Source organism: Antechinus flavipes, chromosome 2 (genome assembly GCF_016432865.1).
Source record: "Antechinus flavipes isolate AdamAnt ecotype Samford, QLD, Australia chromosome 2, AdamAnt_v2, whole genome shotgun sequence".
In the NCBI taxonomy this organism is placed as follows: Eukaryota; Metazoa; Chordata; class Mammalia; order Dasyuromorphia; family Dasyuridae; genus Antechinus; species Antechinus flavipes.
In genome coordinates, this window is record NC_067399.1 from 22,983,071 (window position 1) to 23,008,585 (window position 25,515).

General features: G+C 44.2%; 1 protein-coding gene across 1 annotated transcript in view; it reads left to right on the forward strand.

Moving 5' to 3' along the window:
* The first annotated feature begins 5,928 nt into the window (after nt 1-5,928).
* PAIP2B (poly(A) binding protein interacting protein 2B) overlaps nt 5,929-25,515 on the forward strand; it is a 58,929-nt gene continuing 39,342 nt past the window's right edge. The window contains exon 1 of the mRNA XM_051974311.1: nt 5,929-6,197. Coding sequence (XP_051830271.1) covers nt 5,966-6,197 — 232 coding nt within the window. The 5' untranslated portion in view covers nt 5,929-5,965. The remainder of the gene's footprint in view (nt 6,198-25,515) is intronic.

Sequence of the window (25,515 nt, forward strand, 5' to 3'; positions counted from 1 at the left end):
TTCACCTGGGGACTGTTTGTTTTTAGTCTCCTCAGGATTTAGAGTCTGCTCTCTATCTGTGTAGAAGCTGTCAAGGGTTAAAGTCCTCTTCAGCTTCTTGCTCATTCTGTCTAATAATCAGAGACAAACTACCAAAGAAAAACAGAAAAAACTGGAGTCTTTCTTTGGGGGAGGGGCTGGGTATGTTATCGAGCTTCCTCTCCAGACTGTGGGGGGCAGCAGTGAGGCACTAGCAGGACTGTGTGCGCCTGCGCACTGAGATCCCAGAGCGTCCTGAGTCACTGTGGGGGGGGGAAGGGGGGGCGGCCAGGTCCCGAGAGACTCCAGCTGTTTGGGGTTGTATTCTTCAGCCCCGGTGTTTTTAGCTTCTCTGCTGGGTTGCTGACTTGCTGCCGGAGCAAAGTATCCAGTCCTGTAGCGAAGCTCTCCCCGCAGAGACGGCTGCGATCACTCCCCACCCCCTCTCCAGTCTGCTCCCGTGCTCTCACTGCCGCTGCCCTCAGCCTGCGCCCGATCTAAAACCGTCCCAGCCCTCCAGTAAAGACAGACCTTTCTTGGCGGATCTCAAGGATGGCTTCTCTTGGTAACTATATGTGGGTTTTTTTTCAGTCAAGCATTGATTCAGAGGCTTGTAATGAAGTGGATAGTGAGAGAAAGCGTGGAGCTTATGCAGCTGTGAGCCTCCTCTCCGCCATCTTAACCGGAAGTCGACCCTCCTTTGATCTAGATCAAAACTACCAAAATAAGAACTCATAGATCTCTCTCCTTTTAAAAGACAGGTGGGTATCTGCTGATATGGAATGTCTCATACCCATCAAATCAGTCACAGCACTACTTAGTCTTCCTTAATTATCTTTCTTTGCTCTAATTGGAGAACATTTATCATTGGCTTCTACAGCAAAAAAAAAATTGATAAAACTTACTTTAAAAAATGTCTGGGGGGTAACTGGGTGGCACAGTGGATAGAGCACCAGCCCTAAAATCAGGAGGATACTTCCTAGCTGTGTGACCCTGGGCAAGTCACTTAACCCCAATTGCCTCAGGAAAAAAAAAAAAAAGTCTAGGCCTTCCTCAAAATCAATGGCCCAAGGATGGGGCCACTAGTATGATCATCCAGTAATCTGGCAGGACCATTTCACCACCAAAGATCCCGGACAGTTTTGAAGGAAAATTGCTCTATTTTCTGCTCCCATCATTGGTAGGAAGGAGTGTGGCTGGAGTCAGTCCTTCCATGGAGGATTGGGCAGATTTTCAATGCCCCAGCCAGTCCAGCAAAGCTTCTGTGCAGAAGCCGGTGGCAGCTTTCTGAGCTGCTGACTCAGCCCCGAAACCCAGAAGTGGCTGGGCCAGCTCATCCATGGATCTGTCCAGATCTCTCCTAAAGGTTCTCTCCTTTCACCCAGAGACAGGAGAACAGCAAAGTGAGCTGAGGAGCTACCGGGTGGGAGAGGGCTGGGGAGCTCCACAAAATCCGAGGGAGGGAAGGGGCAGCTTTGACTTTTGCTTTATGGATTACCTTCAATTTATTTTATATGCATCTCCTGTGTCCAGAGTAGTTTACACATTGTCTCCCCCATTTGGCTGGGAGTTCCTCGAGAGCAAGGATCGATTTTTTTTTTTTCTCCTTTCCTTGGCCTAGTGCCTGGCATATATAGGCATTTAATAAATGTATTTAAAAAAAAAAAAACCTTTATAACAACCAACAAGGACTGATTTTTTTTTCTCACCTGGCACATATAGTCATTTAATAAATATTTTTTAAAAAACAACTTTAATAACAACCAACAAGGATTGGGTTTTTTTCCTCCTTTCTTTGGCCCAGTGCCTGGCATATATAGGCATTTAATAAATCTATTTTTTTAAAAACAACCTTTATAATTCCAACACTAGGATGGGAAGTGATGAGCTCTTTGTCAATAGAAATATTCAAGCGGACATTGGACAGCCATCTGTCTGGGATTTTACAGAGGAGATTATTCCTGCCTTGGGTGAGAGACCAGACTAAATAACCTTTCATGTTCTATAAAAAGGATAACAATGGCCCTGCTACTGGGGCTGAGCCTTCTACCTGGACCATTTTCAGAGACCCACGGGAAGGCCTTTGATCCTCCCCTCCCACCCCCTACAACTCTCTTTGGCTGACTTGGCAGAGATCCCTCTAGAACTGTTCCCCTAGGCTGGGGCAAGGCTCTTCCCTCCCCTCCCCCTTCCCCATTAGAAAAACAAACAGGAATCTCCTGCTGGGCATCTCCGGGCATCTGTCCCTTCCCCAGACGTTTGGTAATCCTAGATGGCTGCATGTCTCCTCCCTCCTTCCTCCCGATCTCAGCTCCCCTCCACCCTCCTGGGCTGGCCCAATAACAGACGGCAGGGCCTGGGAACGCTTGGCAAGAAGATCTGGAGTTGGCAGCGGTGAGGGCAGAGACAGCTCAAAGCCACAACCAAACCCAAATCATTCTCCAGGAGTCGATGTTCAGCTTTGGGGGGCTTTGGGGGATGGCTTTTCCTCTTGAATTGTGTTTCCTTTTACCAGATCATCAGGCATCTCTAAGAACATGACTCTGGAAGATCATATCTAAGCAGCAGGTACCATTGAGTCTGCCTGGAAGAAAGAGCAGCAAATAAAATGAGACTTTACTCTTCCATCACCCACCACATTCAATCCAATCAGCCCGTTAATTAAAGTATCTACTCTGGGTTAGTTGGTTGGCTGTCGACCAAAATGACATCCCTATGTAAGAGTTAAAGGACAGGGGCAGCTAGGTTAGAGCACCAGCCCTGAGTCAGGAGGACCCGAGTTCAAATCCTGCCTCAGACACTTAACACTTCCTGGCTGTGGGACCCTGAACAAGTCATTTAACCCCAATTGCCTCAGCCAAAACAAAACAAAACATGGGAGCGAGTGCCCAGGCCTGCTTCACTCCATTGTAGACGGGGCAAGTGTGAGAGCATTGTCAGAACGTAGGCAAGCATGCCATCGGGAAGTTGACATATGCTACTGATGCAGTTCTTCACATGGTTTCCCCAAAGCCCTCCCAGGTGACAGTATCAAAGGCCTTGTCGGACTGATGAATATTACGTACAGAGCTCTGTTCTTGGCTTCTTCTGGGGCTGTTGGGCAGCAAACGTCACATCAATCATTTCTGGAGCCGCACTAGCTCGGTGAAATAACCTCTCCCAGTGAAGGACCAGCCTATCGAGGCCTCAGACAAGAATCTTGCCAGTGATGACCCCTCTGTGATGGTCACGGGATGATCTATTTCCTTTTCCTTTACAGAGACAGACCACGGAGGCATCCTTGAGCTCCTGGGGATAACCTCCTCTTGCCATATCACACAAAAGCTTGTGTAGGAGCAGTGATCCTTGTTCTGCCATTGACCAGCTATGGAACCATGAAGGGCCTGGACCAGAGGAGTCCTTAAGGCTCTAAATCAACTACCATACTTTAAAAAAAACAAATCCTGACCCTTCTGATGGTGAACTATTGATATTTCTAAAGTCTTTGGTAGCTTGATCACAACCCTCCATCTCCTCCCAATTCCTATCCTATTCCCCTCCATTTTTGGGAAACCTTCCCTCGGAACCCGGAGCTGTGTCGGAGTCCACAGCTCATCAGTGTATGAAAATGTTTGTGCTCTTCAGCTCTCGTGACAGCCTTCTAACTATCGAACCAAAAAATATTCTGGTCCACGACAGAGAAACACTTTGAACTAGGTGGTTGTTGTTTGACTTCCTGGTCCGATGGGACTGTAAAGCGAGATAAGTCTCCCCCCTTGCTTATCGGGCAAAGTTGCTGCTTATCTAAGGCACACAGGTGACGGGTTCCTTACAAGGCCACTTCCCAGTGTTATACAAGCATTTAAATATCCAAGACTCCGAACTTAACATGGATCGAGTCCAAGAGTGGGGGCTGACCTCCATGAGGATTAATTTTTATCTTTGGTTCATTGCCGCCATCTGCAATTGCTCCAGAAACACCTCTAATATGCTGGGGCTTTTATTTCGGCCTTCCCAAATGAGATATCGGAGTCCCCCGTTCACGTACAAATAATCAACGTATCCAGTGCTCACTGGGTTCAGGACAGCCATTATTTTCCCCTCCCCCTCAAAACCCCCCCCACAAAAGATACATAAGAAATCATCAGACACTCAGTATGCCAGACACTGTATCAAATGCCTGGGATACAAAGAAAGGCAAAAAATAGTTCCACACACATGACTGAATGGAAACAATAGCAGTTTGTACAACAAGGCATAAAGAAGCTACAGGCAGGATACATTGTAGATAATCAACTGAGGGGAGACACTTAGTGTAAAAAAAAGAATCAAAAAAAGGCTTTTTTTCTTTCTTTCTTTCTTTTTTTTTTCTTTTGCTGAGGCACTTGGGATTAAGTGACTTGCCCAGGATCCCATAGCCAGGAAATGTTAAGTGTTTGAGGCCAAATTTGAACTCAGGCCCTCCTGACTTCAAGGCTGATGCTCTATCCACTTCATCTTTGCTTCCAGATCTGATCTTTATGGCCGAGAGAAACAAGTAAATTCCTCTTTGACATTACACGTCCACTCCAAGTCTTTTCTACTCCAGGGCAAACATTCCCAGCTTCCTCAAGTAATTCTCACCCCCACCCCCCAATCTGGTTGCCTTCTTCCAAATGCTTTCCAGCTCATCAACAGCTTTTCTAAAACGTGGCACTATGAACAACACTCTAGAATCAGACTGACTCACACAGAAACGGTGGGCCCCTCACCTCCTTATTCCTCAAAGCTGTATCTCTGCCTATTAGTCAGTTAAGGAGCATTTATTAAATGCCTTCTGTGTGCTAGACAGGGTGCTCAGTGCTAGGAATATAAAGATAGGACGTCAAGTAGGAACAATCATTTCCCCTTTTAACTTTGTTCATATTCTTTTCAAAATTTTGACAATAGCTTTTTAATGTTCAAAATACATGCAAAGTTTTCTTTTTTTTTCCTTATTTATTTATTTTTGCAAAGATAGTTTTCAACATTTACCCTTGCAAAACCTGGTGCTCCAAATGTTTCTCCCTGCCTTCCTCCCCACCCCCTTTCCTGGGACAATCTATGGGGAGACCGCGGGCCAACCACACACTAAATTGGAGACGGCCTAAGCAGGAAGGCATTTTGTCTTTGCTATAGATACTTGACATGGGCCATGGGATCACAGATGGGAAGGTCCTTGAATGGCACCATCGTTCTACAGATGAGGAAACTGAGCTTCTTTCTTTGAGGTTAAGGGATGTGCAAAGGGTTCAACAGTACTAGGAGCCAGCGCTCTAACCACTGCATCATCAGCCTCCTGACACGTGTCCCAGACAACCTAGCGGTAGATTTGCCGAAAGACTTTGCATCAAGCGCCGATCGAAGTGCCCTTGCAGCCTCGGACGCGACGGAAGTCCTCCGTGCCTTTGCCCGGCGCAGAGAAGCTCCGGCTCCTCTCACCGCTGCTCCCAGGCAAGGGAAGCCGAGACGTCACTTCACTTTCTCTTTACAAGTTTGACAACCGGGGAAATCCCATCAATACCCGCCCCCTATCGAGGAGCTTTCTTAATGCTGATTGGTTGATCTAGATCAGAATGGCAGCTCATTGGACCAATAGAAGCACGATTAGGGCTAGCGCTTGGGTAAACAAACCCCCAAGGTAATCGTCGCCCCGAGCTCCTCCCCCACGTGGGGACCGTATTTAGCCCTGAACCAATCCCGGGTCCGGATGGACGTAGTCTTGTTTTAACCAATCAGTGATAACTTTTAAGTAGTGGTCATGCTCCACCCCGGGGGAGTACCCCGCCAGAAAACCGGAGTGCCGGAGTGAGGGGGCGTAATGACGTTTACAATAACCAATCAGCAGCCGGGAAGGGCCAACCGAGGGGGTGGGGAGATCCTCGCGTTTCGACCAATCCGAGGCAAGGATTCTCCTTCTCTGGGACTGAACAGCAGCCCCCTCAACCCAATGGGGCCAACGGGGCGGCCAGTGACGGCCAATAGGGCGGGCGCGGGGGCGGGCCACGAGGCGAGTGTGCCGAGTGTGGTAACGGAGCGAGTGGCATCGGCGGCAGCGAGGGTGGCGAGGGCTCCGGAGCTCGGGCTCCCCTCTTGGTGCTTGAGGGCCGCGGCGGCTGTGGCAAGGACGGCGACGAGGGCGGCAGACTCCTGGCGGGCGGAGAAGCCTCTTCTCGGCCCAGGTGAGCAGGGGTCCGGCGGCGCGCGTTGCCGCTCGGGCCACTGGGGCGCCCCCCACCGCGTGCTCCCTGACTCGGCGCGCGCTCTCCCCAGCCCCGCGTGCGCGCGCCCCTAAGGCAGGTGGGGAGGGGAGGACTCCGGGGCGGGCACGCGCTCGGGCTCCGGGACGGCGGCGCGCGCGGGCGGGATTCCGCCCCCCTCTCCCGCTCCCCACCAGGCTTCCAGGATACCTCACCCCGGGTTCGAATCCTGCCTCGGTCATTTATCTTGCCCAAGTCTTTTAGTGCCTCCCTCAGCCTGAGTTTCCTCATTTATCAAGCGGGGAGACTAGATGCCTGGATTGAAGATTTAGCGCAAAAACCTTAGAGGTCCTACTGATTTTACGGAGGAAGAAACTGAGGCTCAGGACCACAAAGCCAGAAAGAAGTCCGAGGCAGGCTTCGGACCCAGGTTTACACTTTGCTGTTGATCTCTAAGCGTCTGGCAGCCCCATAAGTGCATACTCATCACTAAGCTCTCTTCCTCAGGGAGTCAGAGGCTCAGGCACTTTTTTTTTTTTTGGGGGGGGGGGGGATTGGACAATTCGACTCTTTCCTCCCCCAGTCAGTAATCAGAGAAACTGCTCCCAATCGCCGTCCCCTCCCCCCTGATGGGACAGCCCCGGGCTGAGAGAAACTGGCCAGGTGCCCTAAAGAAACGAACCTCGAATGTTGTGTCCCCGAATTCTGCCCCCTGAATGCGGCCGCCCCGATATCGAGGTGGTCCCGATCTGGCTGTTTAAGAGTGAGGGGCTGGCGGGCGTGCGCTCTGCCGTGAATGGGGTGGTCCCTTGCTGGGGGCAGCCCCGGAGAGGGGGGATCCCATAAGGTCACTCTGAATTTGCCGGCTGGTTTTGCCCGAGCGAAGTGTTCCTGTAGCCACCAGACCGGGCGGGTTTTGTTTTGTTTTAGTGGGAAGAGATTTGAAGTGTGGGCTAAATAGAAGCCTTATGGGGTTTTTCTCTCAGCGTGTTTGTGAAAACCCTGCATTGTGCTCTTAAACCAATCGCTGCTTTGTCTCCTGCTTTGCCAGGCGCATCTAGGCTGTCCCTGGGGGTGGCGGATGGGAGCGGGGGGACAGCCGCCGGGCTGTCCTCGCGTTGTCGCTGTCAGAGCCTTGGGGCGCTGGGAAATGCCCCTGCCCCCTGCTGCCTCTCACTGGGATTCCGTGCGCTTGCGGTGGCTCTTTTTACAAGATTTTAGTGAGACAAACTCAGGAGCGCTCTTAGCAGCGTTGTTCCCAATTATTATGTAAAATAAACATCATCGGAACAAACTGGCCGGAGCCGACACAGGGTCCATGTGTTTGAACTGGGCGCAACAGAAACCGGCTGTGGGAGCGATCCCTCGTGTTCAGTGAGGGTCTTGGGCTCGGCGACACGTTTTATCATTGAGAAGCAGGGCAGGCTGCAAGTTAGAGCGGCCAGGTGAGCGAGTGAGGAGCCCGAAGCAGTGAAGGGGCTGCTCTGGCCGGGCCGCACTTGCCCAGCTCTGAGTGACTGATTCTGATCAATTTAACCCGTATGTGGATGAAGTCCTTTCTCTACAGGAACAAGTCCCACAGAGCTATTTGGTTGTGGCTGAATTTTAGAAAGCCAATTGCAGGAGCCCAAGTTTGGAGCTGGAAGGGATCAGCCCTGTTGTTGTCCAGACCAGGCTGCTGACTTCATACGTGTAAGAAATGACAGAGCCTGAATTTGAACCCAGGACTTAAATCCAGGCCTGCTTTCCCACACTTGTTGCAGGGGTCCTCAAACTACAGCCTGAGAGCCAGATGCAGCAGCTGAAAACGATTATTCCCCCTCACCCAGAGCTATGAAGTTTCTTTATTTAAAGGCCCACAAAACAAAGTTTTTGTTTTTACTATAGTCGGGCGCTCCAACAGTTTGACAGACAGTGAACTGGCCCCCTATTTAAAAAGTTTGAGGACCCCTGTTAAAATTAAGTAACCTCATGCCTTGGTTCACAGCAGAATATTTAACTCGGTTTTTAGTCCAGTTGAAAAAAAAATTTGTCAAGTCAGACATTTTCTCAGGCCATTTATTTGGACAGTAGCTGGCTGTAAGAGAAGCCGGTAGTACAAAAGGACTCTCCCCTCATCCTTTTCTATTCTGAACTTGTGTGCGAGGATCATGTTCATTTGATGTTTACTGCAAATCTTAGATTTCTGTGTCCGTGTGATGTCTCAAGCACCCCGCGACTAAGCCATGCTGTCTCTTGAATTGCTGGAGCAGTGAGTTGTGATGGCCCGAAAGCCTGTCCTTCCCGTCCATCTGGTTTTCAGAACAATCCTCAAAACATAAGTTTCTACTGAGCGGGCTCTGGAGAAGTGAGGGCATTGCCTGCAGCCCCCAAGCAGGTCTAGCATCCAGGCCCTCACTGTCGAGGCGGCCCCTCCGAGAGCCCCCTTCTGCTACTCCTCTGCTCCTGGCACTCCTTTGTCACTGAGCAGGACCCAGTGTGTCCGCCTTCCCTTTAGTCCACTTTCTAAGTCGTTCCAGCTTCAAGGCTTGGGTGAAAGTGCCAAGAACAGTGTGGGCTTTATACCTGTTTCAAACTTTTTGAGCAACCAAATCAAAGAATCTGGAAGGCTGCCTGAGGCCGTTTAGTCGGGTCTGTACCTGAGCAGCTTTCATTTCTGTGGCATCCAACATTTACTTGAAGAACCCGGGATGCTTCCTGTCCCCCTTTCAATTTTTGTAGGGCTCTGATAGGAAGTTTTCCCTTATTATGTATCCCCTAACTCAGCTGTCTTGGACCAGGCAGAGCAAGTTTGCTCATCTCCCAGTTCTGATTCTCTCCCTTCCCCTCTAGTCTTCTTTTCTCCAAATTAAATATCCCTGGTTCTTCAACTGATTCTCCCTTGACATGGTCTTGAGTCTGTCTTTTGGGCCCCCATGATCCTCTGTGCCCTTCTTAAGAGCTCCATTCTTCAAATGCCACTTCCCAGCTGGAGTCAATATTCCATTTCTGCTGTTACCACAAAGTACCAAGTACCTCCCTCATCCCAGGCAGTTCCTTTTTTAATGCAGCCCAAGATCATGTTGTTATTTTGGGGCTGCCATATCATACTCCTGGCTCAGACTGAACTTGAAATCAACTGAAACTCAGGTTTTTCCCAGACATGCTGCTATTTATCTTGCTTCCCTTATCTACTGTTTGTGAAATGGACTTCTTGAAATCACATATAAAATTTTCATTTGTCCTAATTAATTTTCATTTATCTGTATCATGAAATTGGACAATTATTTATTTTCATGATGTTCTTTACATTTTTTTACATGGGTTAGTCTTGGTTCTCTAGAGAGAATGCCAGTTTCTTTACAAGTAGAGATCAGGTTGTTAAAGGCCTAGCCTAGTGCTTAGCACATAGTAGGTGCTTCCAAAAATTTATAATCAATAAAAAGTATCCATCTATGGAGAATTTGGGTCTTAGTCTTATTTAAATATATCAAATTGTTATAAAACTATTTTTGTCTTTTACACCAGATAGCTAAATTTAGAAACTATTGTAAATTAATAAGGACAAGTACATTCATTATTTGTTGAGATTGATTTATTTCAGTTTATAGTTCTTAACTATGCTGGATGAGGAAATTTAATTGCAATTCTAGTAAAAGCTGTAGTTGAGTATGGATTGAATTTCATTGAGTAGCCAGCCATTCCACAAAACGGAGTTATATCATGTGACTTCTCTGATGTAGTGCTTCTACTGCCCTGGCAGTAGAGATGTCTATATTTCACTATTCCCAGAGGAATGGGCAGTTGGCTTCTCCAGTTATTTGTATGTTAAAGACTTTGGGTTCCATTATGTGGACCATCTGAGCTCCAAAATTTAGTTTTTACTTTAAGAAAGTCTTTAAAAACTACTTTAAAAAAAAGTCCTGGATCATAGAACCATAGATTGAAACCTTGGGGATCAAATAGTTCCTTTCATTTTAGAGATGAGAGAAAAGAGACCTTGAGAGGGGAAAGGGCTTCCCAGAGAGAGGATGAGGCAGAACAGAGCTTGAACATGGGCTTTCTGACTCCTGGTCACTGAATTCTACAGTCCAGACCTTTTAGACTCTATGTGCTTTTCCTGGGGAAAAGTTTTTTTTTTTTTTAAATTGCGTTTTCATTTGAAAGATGAAAAAGGATTTTCAAGAAAGACTACCAAAATGGCCAAGGAATTAATATTTGGAACCAGAAATCTCTTCAATATAGGATATCAAAAGATATCCACTTGTAGTTATATAATTGGAATGCTGAAATCTATTTAAAGAGAAGTCTCATCTTTCTGGGCTGGGGGGGGGGGGCCCATTGTTGGTTCTCAGTTTATGTGCTGCTTCTATTTCCTCATGGATTGTAATGACTTTCTGTCATCTTACTAGAGTATTATATGTTCTAGTAATATAGCATTATATTACTATATAATATGTAGTATTATATATTATACTACATATATAATATATGTATTATATTTGGCATCATATGAATTGTTATGTCCCTGGGAGATGGGGCACAGTCACAGTTTTTGCGGGACAATGTTTTGTAATTAGTGGAAATTAAGGTGACCAAAGGCATGCTAGTTAATTGTTTGAAGAGTTTCACAAACCTTTGGATAGGGAATATCTTCTTCTATATGTATATGGATCTATATGTGTTAGTATCTCTCAGAACTTTTGTAAGTGTATGTATTCCCCACTGCTTTTGTTTTTTTCTGGAAGTTTCCTTCTCCAAATTCTGTCATGTTATAGATAAATATAGCATTTGCTTGTTTTTTGCTAAATTTTGTTACAGATTACTCAGCTATACAAGGCCTTCATTAAAGTTTGGTATCTTGTTTTTAATAGGTATGAGAGAAGCTATGATAATCCTCTGTATGTATGTCAGTATTAATAAGGTTGTGGGAAAAGCAGATGATTTTATTTCCCATGGAAGCAGCTGTGGAGAAACTCTGATTTACTATTGATAAGTACTGAGATGTCACATTCTCACTTTTTTATGAATTTTAAAAGCTAATTCCAAATAGTGCTCAGAGCAAGAGTGCAGATCAGAATTAAATTACTGCCAAAAAGATTTTTTTTTTTTTAATGGGACTGAACCAGTATGGGAATTAGGGATAGAACCTTTTAGAGTTCCTGGCAGGATAAGGATATGGGAAGAAACATGTTTGAGAAACTATTGATGACTTTTAAGGATTGTTAGGCTTTCTTTGGGGCACCAACATTTTGTTTGAATAACAGACTCCTACCTCCCGTTATAAAAACACCTTTCATGTCTATGTAAGGGGGTGACCAGTCTGTTGGATTAGAGCGTCAATGTAATGTTCAGGACATGTATTTCAAGTTGAGTCAAAGAGCTTTTAGTCAGCAAACATTTGTTACCCACTCACCGTGTACCACACATTATGCCATGCTCTCGGGGTACAAAGAAAAGCAACAATATTTCCTGATCTCGTCCAGTTCAGAGTCCAATGGGAGAGACAACATCTGCTAATAGAAACGGGGATCTATCTCTAGGCTGCCGATCCTGGGAGACAGGGGCTGTTACTACCTCCATTTCTCATGGGGACCTGGGGAAGGCAAGTGAGCACAGCCCCTCAGGTTGTCTGAGGCCGGAAGCGCCCACCTCATTTAGATTCCGCATAATTGGTGATAATCACAGGGGAAGGTGAGGGGGTTAAAGGAGCAGAAAAGACAGAAAATGGCATTTTATCTGGGACCTGAAAGAAGCTGGAGAAGCATTCCAGATGCAGGGCACGACAGGTCAGAATGCCTGGAATCCCCAGTTGGTCCGAGGCAGGGAAAGGCCCTAAGGAAGGTCGGCTGGAGGCAGGTGGGAGGCCTGGGCAAGAAGGTCAGGGCGGGAAAGACCTTACACACTGAGGCAGGATTTTATATTCTGATCCCGAGGGAGATTGTTGAACAAGATGGGGACATGGTCAGACTTCTGGTAGCTGAGGAGATCTGGGATGTGCTGGAGTGGCGAGGGACTCTGGCTTGAATACCACCGTGATGGGAGGAGCACTGTCAGAAGAGAGAAGGGGGCACAGGTGAGAAACCTGATGGGAGCTGGCAGCTGATTGGCTGGGCTAGAGAGGGAGGAGTGAAGGAAAACACCTGGATTTTGAGTCTGGGCACCTGGTCGACTCAGTGGTGCCCTTGACAGAAATAGGGAAATCCAGAGACATCTTGGTGTAACACCCAAGTGGAAATCAGCCAGGAGATTTAACGAGTGGATCTGAGAATCAAAACCATCGAATTACACATTGCGTCCTTGGGAGCTGACATACTCACTCCTGAAATAGTGTGGAAGGGGAAGAGGAGAGAGCTCAGGACAGAGCCCTGGGAGACCCTGACCTGGAGAGGGAAACAGCAAAGGGGACTGAGAAGGAGCAGACCAGGAGAGAGCTAGGTCCAGAGGCCCTGGAGAGAAGGTGGTCAGGGAAAGAGGGCAAGAGCATCGGAGAGGGCTGGGAAAAGGCCTTGGATTTGCCAAAAGTAAGAGGTTATTGCCAACTTTGTTCAAGTCAGAAGCCAGATTGCAGAGTTCTGAAGAGAGGGAGAGGAAAGGAAGTGGAGGCTATTGTAGGTGGGCTTCTCCAGAAGAAGAAATGGGAATGGGAGGATCAGCTGGTGGGTGTGTGAGGAGACTCGGGTGTGTTTGTGGAGAGCAGGGGGGCAGCTGGGAGAGACTGAAGATGGTGGGGTGATGGAAGTGACATCTGGAGAGAGGGAGGGGAACAGTGGCATGGAGAAGGTCGGCGTTTTATTTATTTCTATTCTAGTGACAAGGTGGGCAAAACTTTGATGCGCATGTGAAGCTTCCATGCTGTCCAGATTATATTGCAAAAGGAACTCTACCATGTGATTATTAATAAATTAAGTCACTGAGATTTGAAAGGTAGGGTTCTACCTCTCTTTCCCCTGCTATAAAACGGATTTAATTTTCTTTTTATGTGGTATTTGCTCACCTACCAGTTGGATAGTTCCAGCTGGGCGGCCCAAAGAGCGCCTTCTGGACTGGCTCTCCTCCCTCCCTCCCCGCTTTCTGTTGAGGGCTCCACCATTGTTTCTATTCCCCAGGTTCATGAGTTGAATCATCTTTAACTGTTCCTTCTCCATCTCTCCTGGAATCAATCCTTGGCTCCCCTCAAGTGCTGCTTCTGCTGGCAGCCCTTGCTTGCCCTCTCTCCCTTACTTCAAAGGCCTTGTTCTTATATGCTTCTCTGTGTTCACTCTTTAGCCCAGTGAAGGACAGGAGGCTTCTGCAGGGCAAGATTGGTTCGCTTTTGCAAGTTTCCCCCATGCATTGTGCCAGGGTCCTGGGCCTCTTATGGGCGAAGGCTTGTCACTTCAGCCTGACTCTTCGTGCTCTCCTGTGGTCCAGGCTCTGCCTCCTGCCGTCAGCTTTGAAGTAGGGACCTAATCATCTTCACCATTTCTGGAAAGGACATATCATATAATTGTTCTGTGATTTTTCTCCCTCTCCCCATGACTTGTTTACAGAATCCCCTTTTCTGCCTTCGCTCTCCCAAATGTGGGATGATCTTCTGTGAGAAAGTAAACTTGAGAACAAACTGGCCTTTTCTGTTAGTATTATTAGTGCTTAGCATAACACCTGGCACATAAGCAGTGTGTGTAATAAATGCCAGTTGAATGAATGAGTAAAAGTGTTACTTTTATTTAGTGAAGAAAACCCACATGCTTTCTTTTAAAAGGCCCTAAATAGTAATATGAGATTTAAAAAAAAAATTGTTTTCAAATGTTAAATAGAGTTTGGGGTACAGAATAACAGGAATGGGCCTCAAAACGCACTGGTTAGCTATCAACAACCCAAAGCAAAAATGTTATTTGTCTCCCTGGAATTGTGAGAGATTAAATTTTTAAGAAATGATTTAGCATCTACATGTTTAACCTGTTTTGGATTGCTTGCTGTCTAGGGGAAGAGAAAGAGAAGAAGGAGGGAGAAAAATTTGCAACACAAGGTTTTGCAAGGGTGAATGTTGAAAACCGAATTTGATTGTATTTTGAAAAATAAAAAGCTATTATTATAAAAAGAATATGGTGTGACATATGTAGAAATATGTTTAGAAGAATTCCACATGTTTAATCTACATCAGATTGCTTGCTGTCTTGGGGGGAAGGGCAAAGGGAGAAACAATTGGAATACAAGGTTTTGCAAATGTGAATGTTGAAAATTATCTTTGCATGTGTTTGAAAAAATAAAATATTATTAAAAAATAAAGAGTAAAAGACCAAAAAAAAATATTTAGCACCTATGTGTGTACCAGGCTTTGTACTGAGGGATGGGATGTCATTGAAAATATTTAAATAGGCCCTGTGTGGTGGTCAGAACTATCTGGAAGCATAATTAATCTGTCGGGTGCTTACAGAGTGAATTGGACACAGTTTATGTTTGGATTCAATTCTAATATATATGACTTAGTCCTCTTCTCTTCCCCCCTCTATACTATTTTGCTTGGTGATATCATCAGCTCCTATGGATTCAGTGATGATCTTTATCCCGATAATTTTCACTTCTCCTCATCCAGTTCTGACTTCTGATCTTTTCTTTTCTTTTTTTTTTTTACTTAATTAAAAAATAATAATAATGGCTTTTATTTTTCAAAATACATGCAAAGATGGTTTTCAACATCCACCCCCTTCTCCTGGACAGCTAATAATCTAATATAAGTTAAACATGTGCAGTTCTTCCAAATATTTCCACACTTTTCATGCTGCACACAAAAAAATCAGATCAAAAGGGAGGGGGAATGAGAAAGAAAGAAAAAAAACTACAGCAAAAAAAAAAGGTGAGGATACTATGTTATGATGCACATTCAGTTCCCAGAGACCTCTTTCTGGATTACATATAGTTCTCTCCATCACCAATCTATTGGAATTGTCCTGAATCACCTCTTTGTTAAAAAGAGCCAAGTCCATCACAGTTGATCATCATGAACCTGTTGTTGCTGTATATGGTGTTCTCTTGATTCTACTCACTTCACACAGCACCAGTTCATGTAGGTCTCCCCAGGTCTTTCAGAAATCAATCTGCTGATTGTTTCTTATAGAACGATAATATTCCATAACATTCGTATATCATAACTTGTTCAGCCATTCTCCAATTAGACATCCACTCATTTTCCAGTTTCTTGCCACTTTGAAAAGGGCTGCTATAAATATTTTTGTACATGTGGGTCTTTTTCCCTTTTTTTATGATCTCTTTGAGATATAGCCCCAGTAGAGACTCTGCTGGATCAAAGGGAATACACAGTTTGATAACCCTTTGAACATAGTTTCAAATTGTTCTTCAGAATGATTGGATCAGTTCACAACTCTCCCAATAGTGTATTAGTGTCCCAGTTTTCCCACGTCCCTCCAACATTCATCATTATCTTTTCTTGTCATCTTAGCCAATCTGAAAGGTATGTAATGGTACCTCAGAGTTATCTTAATTTTCATTTCTCTAATCAGTAGTGATTTAGAGCATTTTTTTCATGTGACTGGAAATTATTTTAATTTCATCATCTGAAAATTGGCCATTCATATTCTTTGACCATTTATCAGTTAGGGAATGGCTTATGGTCTTATAAATTTGATTCAATTCTCTCTATATTTTAGAAATGAGGCCTTTATAACCTACTTACTTCCAAGATCAAATGTAAAATCCTATTTGGTCTTGAAGCCATTCATAACCTGGTCTTTTCCTACCTGCCCAGTATATCTCATATATTCTGGGACCCAGTGACACTGGCCTCCTGGCTGTTCCTGGAATAAGATACCTTATTCCCAACTCTGGGCCTTTTCTCTTGACTGTTCCCCAGATCTGGAATGTTCTTCCCTCTTATCTCTACCTCCTGACATCCAAGGCTTCTTTCTTTCTTTTTTAATTTTATTTTCCCCAGTTACATGTAAAAACATTTTTGTTATACATTCATTTTTTAACATATTTTCTTATGAATCATGTTGGGAGAGAAAAATCAGAACAAAAGGGAAAAACCATAAGAGGAAAAAAAGAAGAAAAAGAAAGTATGTGTTAACTCAGGCTTCAACTAACATCCCATCTTTTGAGAAGTGCCTCTCCTGGTTTTCCATGAAAAGCTTAAAAAATGTTTGTTGACTGAGCCAGCATAATTAAGTAGAAGTTTGATTTTCTTGTTCTTCTGTATCCAGTGAAGTTGATATGAGAAACTTGAAACAGGAACGCTGTTTTTGTTAATTGACAGTTACATCCTTGCTTCAGAAATTGAGAAATAGCTCTTCAGGAAGGAATTTTAACCAAAGAAGAACTAGAGATCATTATTGGTTAGAAAATAGAAAATTTTGATTATATCAAATTGAAAAGTTTTTGTACCAAAAAAACTAATGCAGACAAGATTAGAAGGGAAGCAATAAACTGGGGAAACATTTTTACAGTCAAAGGTTCTGATAAAGGCCTTATTTCCAAAATATATAGAGAATTGACTTTAATTTATAAGAAATCAAGCCATTCTCCAATTGATAAATGGTCAAAGGATATGAACAGACAATTCTCAGACGAAGAAATTGAAACTATTTTAGCCATATGAAAAGATGCTCCAAGTCATTATTAATCAGAGAAATGCAAATTAAGACAACTCTGAGCTACCACTACACATCTGTCAGATTGGCTAGAATGACAGGGAAATATAATGTGGAATGTTGGAGGGGATGTGGGAAAACAGGGACACTGATACATTGTTGGTGGAATTGTGAATACATCCAGCCATTCTGGAGAGTGATTTGGATATCAAACTGTGCATACCCTTTGATTCAGCAGTGTTACTTCTGGGCTTATATCCCAAAGAGATTTTAAAGGAGGGAAAGGGACCTGTATGTGCCAAAATGTTTGTGGCAGCCCTGTTTATAATGACCAGAAACTGGAAACTGAGTGGATGCCCATCAATTGGAGAATGGTTAGATAAATTGTGGTATATGAATGTTATGGAATATTATTGTTCTGTAAGAAATGACCAGCAGGATGATTTCAGAGAGGCCTGGAGAGATTTACATGAACTGATGCTGAGTGAAATGAGCAGGACCAGGAGATCTTTATATACTTCAACATCAATACTATATGATGATCAATTCTGATGGACATGGCTCTCTTCAGCAATGAGATGAACCAAATCAGTTCCAATAGAGCAGTAATGAACTGAACCAGCTACACCCAGCGAAAGAACTCTGGGAGATGACTATGAAGCACTACATAGAATTCCCAATCCCTCTATTTTTTTCCACCTGCATTTTTGAATTCCTTCACAGGCTAACTATACAATATTTCAAAGTTTGATTCTTTATGTACAGCAAAATAACTGTATGGACATGTATACATATATTGTATTTGACTTATACTTTAACATATTTTATACATCTATTGGTCAACCTGCCATCTGGGGGAAGAGGTGAGGGGAAGGAGGGAAAAATTGGAACAAAAGGTTTTGCAATTGTCAATGCTGAAAAATTATCCATGCATATATCTTGTAAATAAAAAGCTATAATTAAAAAAAAAAAGAAAAGAAAAACTGAGAAAAAGGATAATAAAAAAAGAAAAGAAAGAAATATTTGTGCTAGATGATCTCTGACCCAACAAGGTGAAATACTGGACAGAAAAGTAGGTCGAGAATCTAGAATTCCTGAGGTCAAATATAATCTCAGATGCTAATACTGTGTAATTTAGGAAAGTTGATTAATTCCTATTGGATTCCATTTTTCTCAAATATAAAATAAGGCTAACAATACTGTCAATCTTACATGTTTTTTGAGGCTGTAAAGATAATATTTTGAATATGTTTAGTACAATATTTGGTGCTTAATAAATGTTTATTTCCTAAAGAGAGAGAGAGAGAGAAAGCGCTCTTCAAAATGCATCATTATCCCATTTTCCTGCTTTAGTCATGTATACCAAATATCGTTGATTTTTTCTTGGGTAATTCAGGATTGGGGTACCTGTGGGTCATTATCCTGAAGATTCTTAAAGATTATCAGTTCTGGAATGTAGCAGGATAAGCTATCAACCCACATTTTGGCCTAAGAATTTTCTTTAAGTCCTTGATAAAACCTGTTTCCTTGTCACTTATCTCTTTCTCCTTTAAGTTTGAGCTGACAGAAGAATAGTCCAACAAATGAAGTGAAATGCCTTTAAATTGAATATCTGCATTTAATTTACCAAGATATAATATCCTTAGCTTAGCCCCTAGAGAAAGAAGCAATCTCATTTTTGTGCTGTGCTAATGACCATATGACAAAAACAATTCCTAGAAAATTTGGTAATTGAGAAGTGCTAGAAACATGCAAACAGGAGCAAAAAGACAATGGAAAATTCATCTGTCTCCTGCCAGCATATGGAATTGATGTCATGATTGACTTCATTATCAGTGATGTTCCAAAGCCCCCTTTTTACACTTAGGCTGCTAAGAGAGTAGCCAAAAATCAGCCCCATATCAAGAAGAATGTTTGCAGACTCTAGGACAGTGAGAACCGTTTTGTGTATTTCTGCTGCCTTGTTTGGTATTTGACACTTTACCGATAAATTTTTGTTGTGTTTAATTTATGGGCTCCACAGGATGGAAGATGTAGAGAAAGAAAGGACCTGATGGACCCCGGAGGCCAATATGGAGGCTCAGAGAGGCTGAGTGGCCTGGGATTCAAACCCAGGCTCATCCCTCCTTGTAGCCTCTCCACTGTGTTCCTCTGGGCTCTGTGGAAGACCTGGGGTACTATTGGAAAAGGGCTATATACCTTGGGGCCCCTCAGGTGGCCCCAGCTCAGTTTCCTCAGCTGCAAAATCAGTGGCTTGGACTGGGGGGCTCCTGCGGCCCCTTCCGGCTCTGGCATTCAAGGGTTAGGATGTGGGTCCCTGCCATGTTGTGGCACGGTCAGAAGTCCTCAGGGGGGCAGCCTGGAGGGCCCACAGAAAGCTGGCTGGGTAATAATGAGTAAGGATGCATTTGATCCTGACAACAGTGCTAGGAGAGGGGAAAGGGGAATAGGGAAAAGCAGTCTTCCCTGCTGGGCTTCTCGTTTTCCAAGGAGGGAAGGCAGACGGCAGGAGCCCCACCTGCCTGTTGGGAGGGCTTCGCTTCAGCCAGTTTTTCCTGTCGGTTCGCTTCCCTGTGGTGGAGCCTTCTGAGCGCCATTGCCTGCTGCTGCTGGACTCAGAAATGGCTGGGAAGCCCTGCTGGGGCTGGCCTGGGGGCTCTCTCACATCTGCCCTGCTTCCCCCCCAGGACTGGGGTGCACCCTGCTGATGGGGAGGGTGGAGCTGGAGCCCGCGGTCTAGACACATCTGGCAAACCCTTCAGACCAGGGAATGTGATGTCAGAGCCCGGATGTCAGGTCTGGAGCCTGGCTGGCTCTCCCAGCAGCTCTACGTGTCAAATGGAGGGGCTGGATTCTCTTCTCGAGGTCGGGGGGGAAGCCCAGGATCCTGTGCCAGTGGGGGAACTTGGACTACAATAACATGGGCCTTGGCCAGCTTTTGTTTTCCTTCCCAAGGTCTCAGACAGTTGTTCAGAGTCTGGGAGAGCCGGGTTTCTTTGGGTGATTGTTTTGTGAGCTAACCTGAGTTGGATATTCTGGTTCCTTCCAGTACCGCACAGCGCCACACTTCCTGGGGTTCTCTGTAGAAGCCCTTGGGCTTTCCCCGACATGTGGCAGGGAGACAGGAGCAGCCTCCCTTCAGTCGGGCTATTTCACCAACTCTGCATGTGTGCCAGGGTGCCCTGTCCTGGAGAGCCTCCAGCTGTTTATGTTGTCTCTGGTTCTCACGGTGCTGGAACCGGTGCCACAAATCGCCCCAAATTACTGGGTACTTGGTGGTGGGGTGTTTCTCCTTCTGAAAGTCAGGGTAATAATGAGTCTTGACTGAATGTCCCTGACTGGTTAATCTCTTGGATTGATGATAATATCACAGACCAGTTAGGAAAAGCTGTTTACTCAATGTTCTTATGAAGGCTCAAAACTGGGTGTGTGGGGGATGGAGGCTGCCTTGACTTCTGATGTTAATTGAAAGATGTCTCCTCACTAAAGTGGGGAGTGGTCTCAGGAATTACTGACTTGGATTAGGAGCCAGGACTTACAAGCTTTTTTACTGGGCACCAGGTGGGTGCCAAGAGCTGTAGGGAACACAGTAGGAGAACCTCAAGAGGCTTTTGTAGCTGAACATAGATGCAACAGTGAGAGTGAGGAGAAGGCGGGGGGGCCTTCGAGCTCCCCTCCAGCTTGCAGGGCCAGACCACGAGGTCAGTTTGCACATAGACAAACTGCAGTATGGCCCTAATATCCTAATCGTTCAACAGAAATGAGTCCTGATTACCCATAAGATAAGAATCAATTTGTTAGGCTACTGAGGAGGTCAGAAGACTCATTTTGGTAGCTGCTTATTAACATTGTAATTTATTTGAAGCAGCAGCAATTGGAACAGCATTTCTTAATTTCTTTTATTGGCTCTGCCATCGATTCATTCTGTGACCATATTAAAAAATTCCTTACCTGTGTTTTTTTGTTTGTTTTAAAACAAAAATTGGTTCTCAAGCTGATGTCCAATTTGTGTAGAGGTTGTGTTTTGGGTGACAAAAATATTGTTTGAAACTCAAAATATGTTTTCTAATTAAAAGGATTTATAAACCCAGTCCAGCTATCATTTATCAAGGGCCTGCTATCTCTAAGGCGCTGACTTAGGCCTGAAGACATAAATAAAGAATTTGTTAAGCTCTTACTGTGTGCCAGCCACTGTGCTAAGCACTGCAAATACAAATAATAGCTTATGTTTTAATGGTGAAGAAAGTACATAAAGATCAGTTCACAAGCATTTATTAAACACCTACTTTGTACCCGGAAGACAGATGGGGAAATGGGCATAGTCTGGATGGGGCAAGGAGAAAAGTGAGAGCAAGACTATCTTGGGCACTTCCTTCAGTGAGGGTTCTGGAAGAATTCTGCCCTCTGAAGGAGTGGCCGGGGCCCGGCATCTTCCAGGATGGGAATATTGCTAGGGCAGAGGCAGGGGCCAGAGAGTCAGAAGAGACCCCAGGAGAAAATATGTGGGTCCCCCTCTCCCCAGAAAAGTTAAAACCAACAACGAGAGGCAGCCCCTGCTCTGAGGCCTGGAGATGATGCTTCGGGTCAGACATTTCCCCCGGGACAGCATCTTGAAGGAGGCTTCAACTTGAAGGGGGCATAAGAGGGCTAGCTTAAATGGAAGGGAGAGTGGGACGGGAAGGGGGGTAGGGTAGGCCCTAGAGCCCATTCCCTCCTGATGTCATAGGGTTAAGCTTTAGGTGGTAGTCCTGTGAACTATGGGCCAGGTGGCCTCTCTGGTCTGGGTGAATGGCTGTCTCAAAGCCTTTTCAAATTCAGGAAATCTGGGGTATTTTCTCCCTGGGCATCCCTCCCCCTACAGAAGCTCTGCAAGTTATTAGAAATAGATAGATTGACTCAGAGGCTTCTGGCTCCTGTCATTGAACTATCTTAAGACAACGAGTGCGGTTTGAAGGATAATAATTTTTGAATACAAATGAATCTCGAATTGGTAGAATTTTAGTCGGTATCAGAGAAGAGATTTTTGGGGGACAGGAAAGCTGCCATACATCACCCTTACTTGAGAGAATGGATCTTTTCTTCTTCCTGCTCATTTTAGTTACCCTCAACTGTTGCTGATTTCATTGCTTATCCCTTTCATTTTTGAATCCAGAGTTCCGATTATATGCTTTCATAATGACTTCATGGCAGTGGACCCTCAGGTGATTTGGGGAGAGAATGGCGGCAAGAGAGGAGAATTTGGAATTGTTGTAAAGTTACCTGTTACCTGCCAAGTTATTGAAAGGGCCTTGACTAGTAGAATGATGCCAGTGATACAAAGGTGGGATTGCTAGTTACATTACATTTCAATTTAAGAAAGCTCACCAAGCAACCTTGAACAACTCCTTTATTTCTTTGTTTATGTGTTTTCATTCATCTTAGTAAATTTTTTCCTGAAATGCCTGCTTCTCTATCAAGTATTTTCCCTTTATTCTTAAAGTTAGTGAGATCTCCCTGCCATTTGCAGTATTTATGTGAAAGAGGAGTATGATTGTAGTAGGAACTTTTAAGAATCACATTTATTTCAAGACTGCTTATATACTGCTGCATTTTGAGCCGCACCAAAAGGTGCTCAGCTGTGGTAGGTGTCCAAAAAAGTGGGGCCGCCGTTTCTGTGTATTCTCTCAGTTTCTATGTATTCTCACTTTTCTTTGGAGGTAAAGATCCTCTTGTAAAGCCCCCAGGACATCACAAAGTTGATGTTTACTTTGAAGCCATGTGTTGGAATGGAAAAAATGCCGGCCTACCAGTCCAGAGGACCCGGCTCCCAGTTCCAGCTCCTCGTCGTGGGCTGTCCACCTCTGACTAAACATGTTCCCCCTTCACAAGTGGCCCGAAGAATAGCACTAACCTCCCTGGGCTTTTGTAAGGACAAAAAGGTTATGTTGATAAAGCATTTTGCAGACCTGTTGCATAAATGCTGCAGCCAGGGGCCACTCTGGAGGAGGCTAGATTCCAGTCAATGTTTATCAAATACACGAAGGCACCAGAGGAAATGATAAATGAAAGATTCCTTGTGCTCAAGGAGCTTATGTTCTGGCATGAGTATAAGTAACTAAAAGGTGAGCTGAAGAGGTGGAGGCTCCCCAGATCCTGGCTGAGACATTGAGGCTGGCCCTGCAACCTGAATGGTTTGGCTTATGAAGAACAGTCATGAGACATGAGCTCAGAGGGGTCAGAGGTAGCTGGCTCTGGAGAGCTGAATCACCAGGCAAAGGGCTTGAATTTTAATGGAGGAGTTCAGGGGAGCAGCTGGGGAGTTTTAAAGGTTTTAGAAAGCCTTGTTCCTTTAGTATCTAAGTCAGTGATTATAGGGGGTGGAGGCTCTAGGCAGGGAGACCACTTTTGGAGGCTGCTAGAATTGTCTAGGTGAAGAGTGCTGCAGACCTGAACATAGAAGAATTAGTGTCTTTGATAAAGCTTGACTTTGACAGCTAATGCACGGGGAGGTAGAGTCCAAGAGGACATCAAGGTTTTGGACCTGGGTGCTAGTCTCAGTTTGGACCGGAACATTTACAGGATGAATGGATTGAGAGAAAATAATCACCTGTGTTTTTTGGTCTCTGGAATTGTGATTCCAGAGGGATATCAAGCCAGGGAGTTGAATATGTGGGAGTTGGAATTCTTGTGAAAAAAATTTTAGAGCTGTCTCTGTAGATTGGAGAGTTATTTACATGACATAATAGAACTCCTGGGAATGGCTGTGACTACAGAAAGAATACAGCAAGTATTTACTAAGCACTTACTATATATCAGGCACTAGGGCTAAGGGTTGGAAATACAAGAAAAACAAACAAAAATAACGTGAATATAATGAAAGTTCTCAAGGAGCTCAGTTGAGAAGACAATATGGGGGAAAAAAAAGTTACCCTTGTACAGTTGTATAGTCTGATGGGAGAAGAAAAAGAGCCCCGGCACAGAGAGTTCATTGAGTGATTCTACACTTTTGGGCATCTAGCAATAAAAGCTGAGAAAGAATGATGAACTAAATAGAAACACCAGGAAGGGGTCCTTAGGGAGACAGTATCCACATGGGGGTAGTTGAGGGTCAGAAGTCAAAGTATGAAAAAAGGTGTGTGAGCTTGGCAGTGAAAATCAAGAGGCTTAGGGCAATGGCTTGAGGGGACAGCTGCGGCAGGAATGAGGCAGCTTGGAAGGAGCCAGGGCATGACAAAACTGAAGATATGAGAGAGGGAATGAGTGGAGCTAGCACAGGAACAACGCTGCATTCAAAGGAGCTCTCCTTAGAAAAGAAGAGGAGAATGGCAAAGGAGGAGTGAAGACGTGAGGGGAATTTTGGTGTGCAATGGTGGGGTAGGAGAGAGTTTGGCAGGGACCCATAGTTTTAACAAATTTTCATATTATAGATTTGACAAATAACCAGAAGCATGAAGATAAATTGGATTGTATGTCAAATTATGAGCTTTCATTATTTAGTTTCTTACACTTATATTACATTTAACATAATAGTGATAAAACTATCCTGTTTGTGGCATCTTTTGAACTTTAAAATTGGCCCTCAACCGTGTACTAATCCATGGATTTGTCCCCTCAACCGACTGCCATTTTCATTCTCATCATTTCACATTTGAACAGAATCCAAAGATATGTTTAGATATAGTTTTATAATAACTGAATTAACTCTAGGATTCTTAAGACGCTGTAGCAAAGCATGTGGTGATCTTAAAAAAAAATCCTAAATATTTAGTGATGTCTGAATTTCCTCTTGTATACTTTTCCCTTTTTTTCCTTGTCTCAATCCATTCTATATAACAAAGAGTCTTTTAAAATAAAAAAAAGTTAAGCAAAATCAATTCATACATTGAACAAATCTGACATTTTATGCTGTGTGCCTCATCCTTGGGCCCACTCCCTTCCTTGCTCCGGCCTTTGTAAGGGAGTGGGAAGTGTCTTTTCTTATATATTCTCTAGGGCCAACTTTGTTCTTTGTAATTTTGAACCATTTGTTTTTTATTGTTTTGGAGTGGATGTTTTTTCCTTTTACTTTGTGGTAGTCATTGAGTATCTATTTTTCTTGGCTGTGCTGACTTCACTTTGTATCAATTAATGTAAGTCATTCCATTCTCTAGTCATCTTGTTCACTTTCCTCATAACAGTAATATTGTATTTCATTTATGTACCACAATTTGGTTACCATTCTCCAGTTTATAGGCCTCTTTTTTCTTTCTAGGTCTTTGCTCCCATAAAAAGTGTTTCTTTTTGTTAAGGATCTCCGTGGAGTATATGCCTTGTAGTACCAGCTCTGGGTAAGAGGGTATTGTCATTTTAGCTATTTTGTTTGCTTCATTCCAAATTGCTTTCCAGAACGGTGATACTGATTCATAACTCCACCATGCTTGTTTTAGTGGACTTTTCTACAATCCTCCAACACTGATTATTCCCATCTTTGCCATTTTGCTCTGTATGACTTGAAACTTTATGGTTGTTTTTATTTATATTTCTTTTATTAATAGCAATTTGTCAGTCACCAAGCATTTGCAAAGCACCTATTATGCGCCAGTCACTATGCTAAATGCTAATGATACAAAGAAAGACAGAAATAGCCCCTGACCCTAAGGAGCTCACAGTCCAATGGGGGAAACAACATGCACAACCCATGGTGCAAAACGAGATCAGTGCAGGCTAAACTGCAGCTCCTCAGTAGAAGGCAATCATAGTGCTGGGGGAGAAAG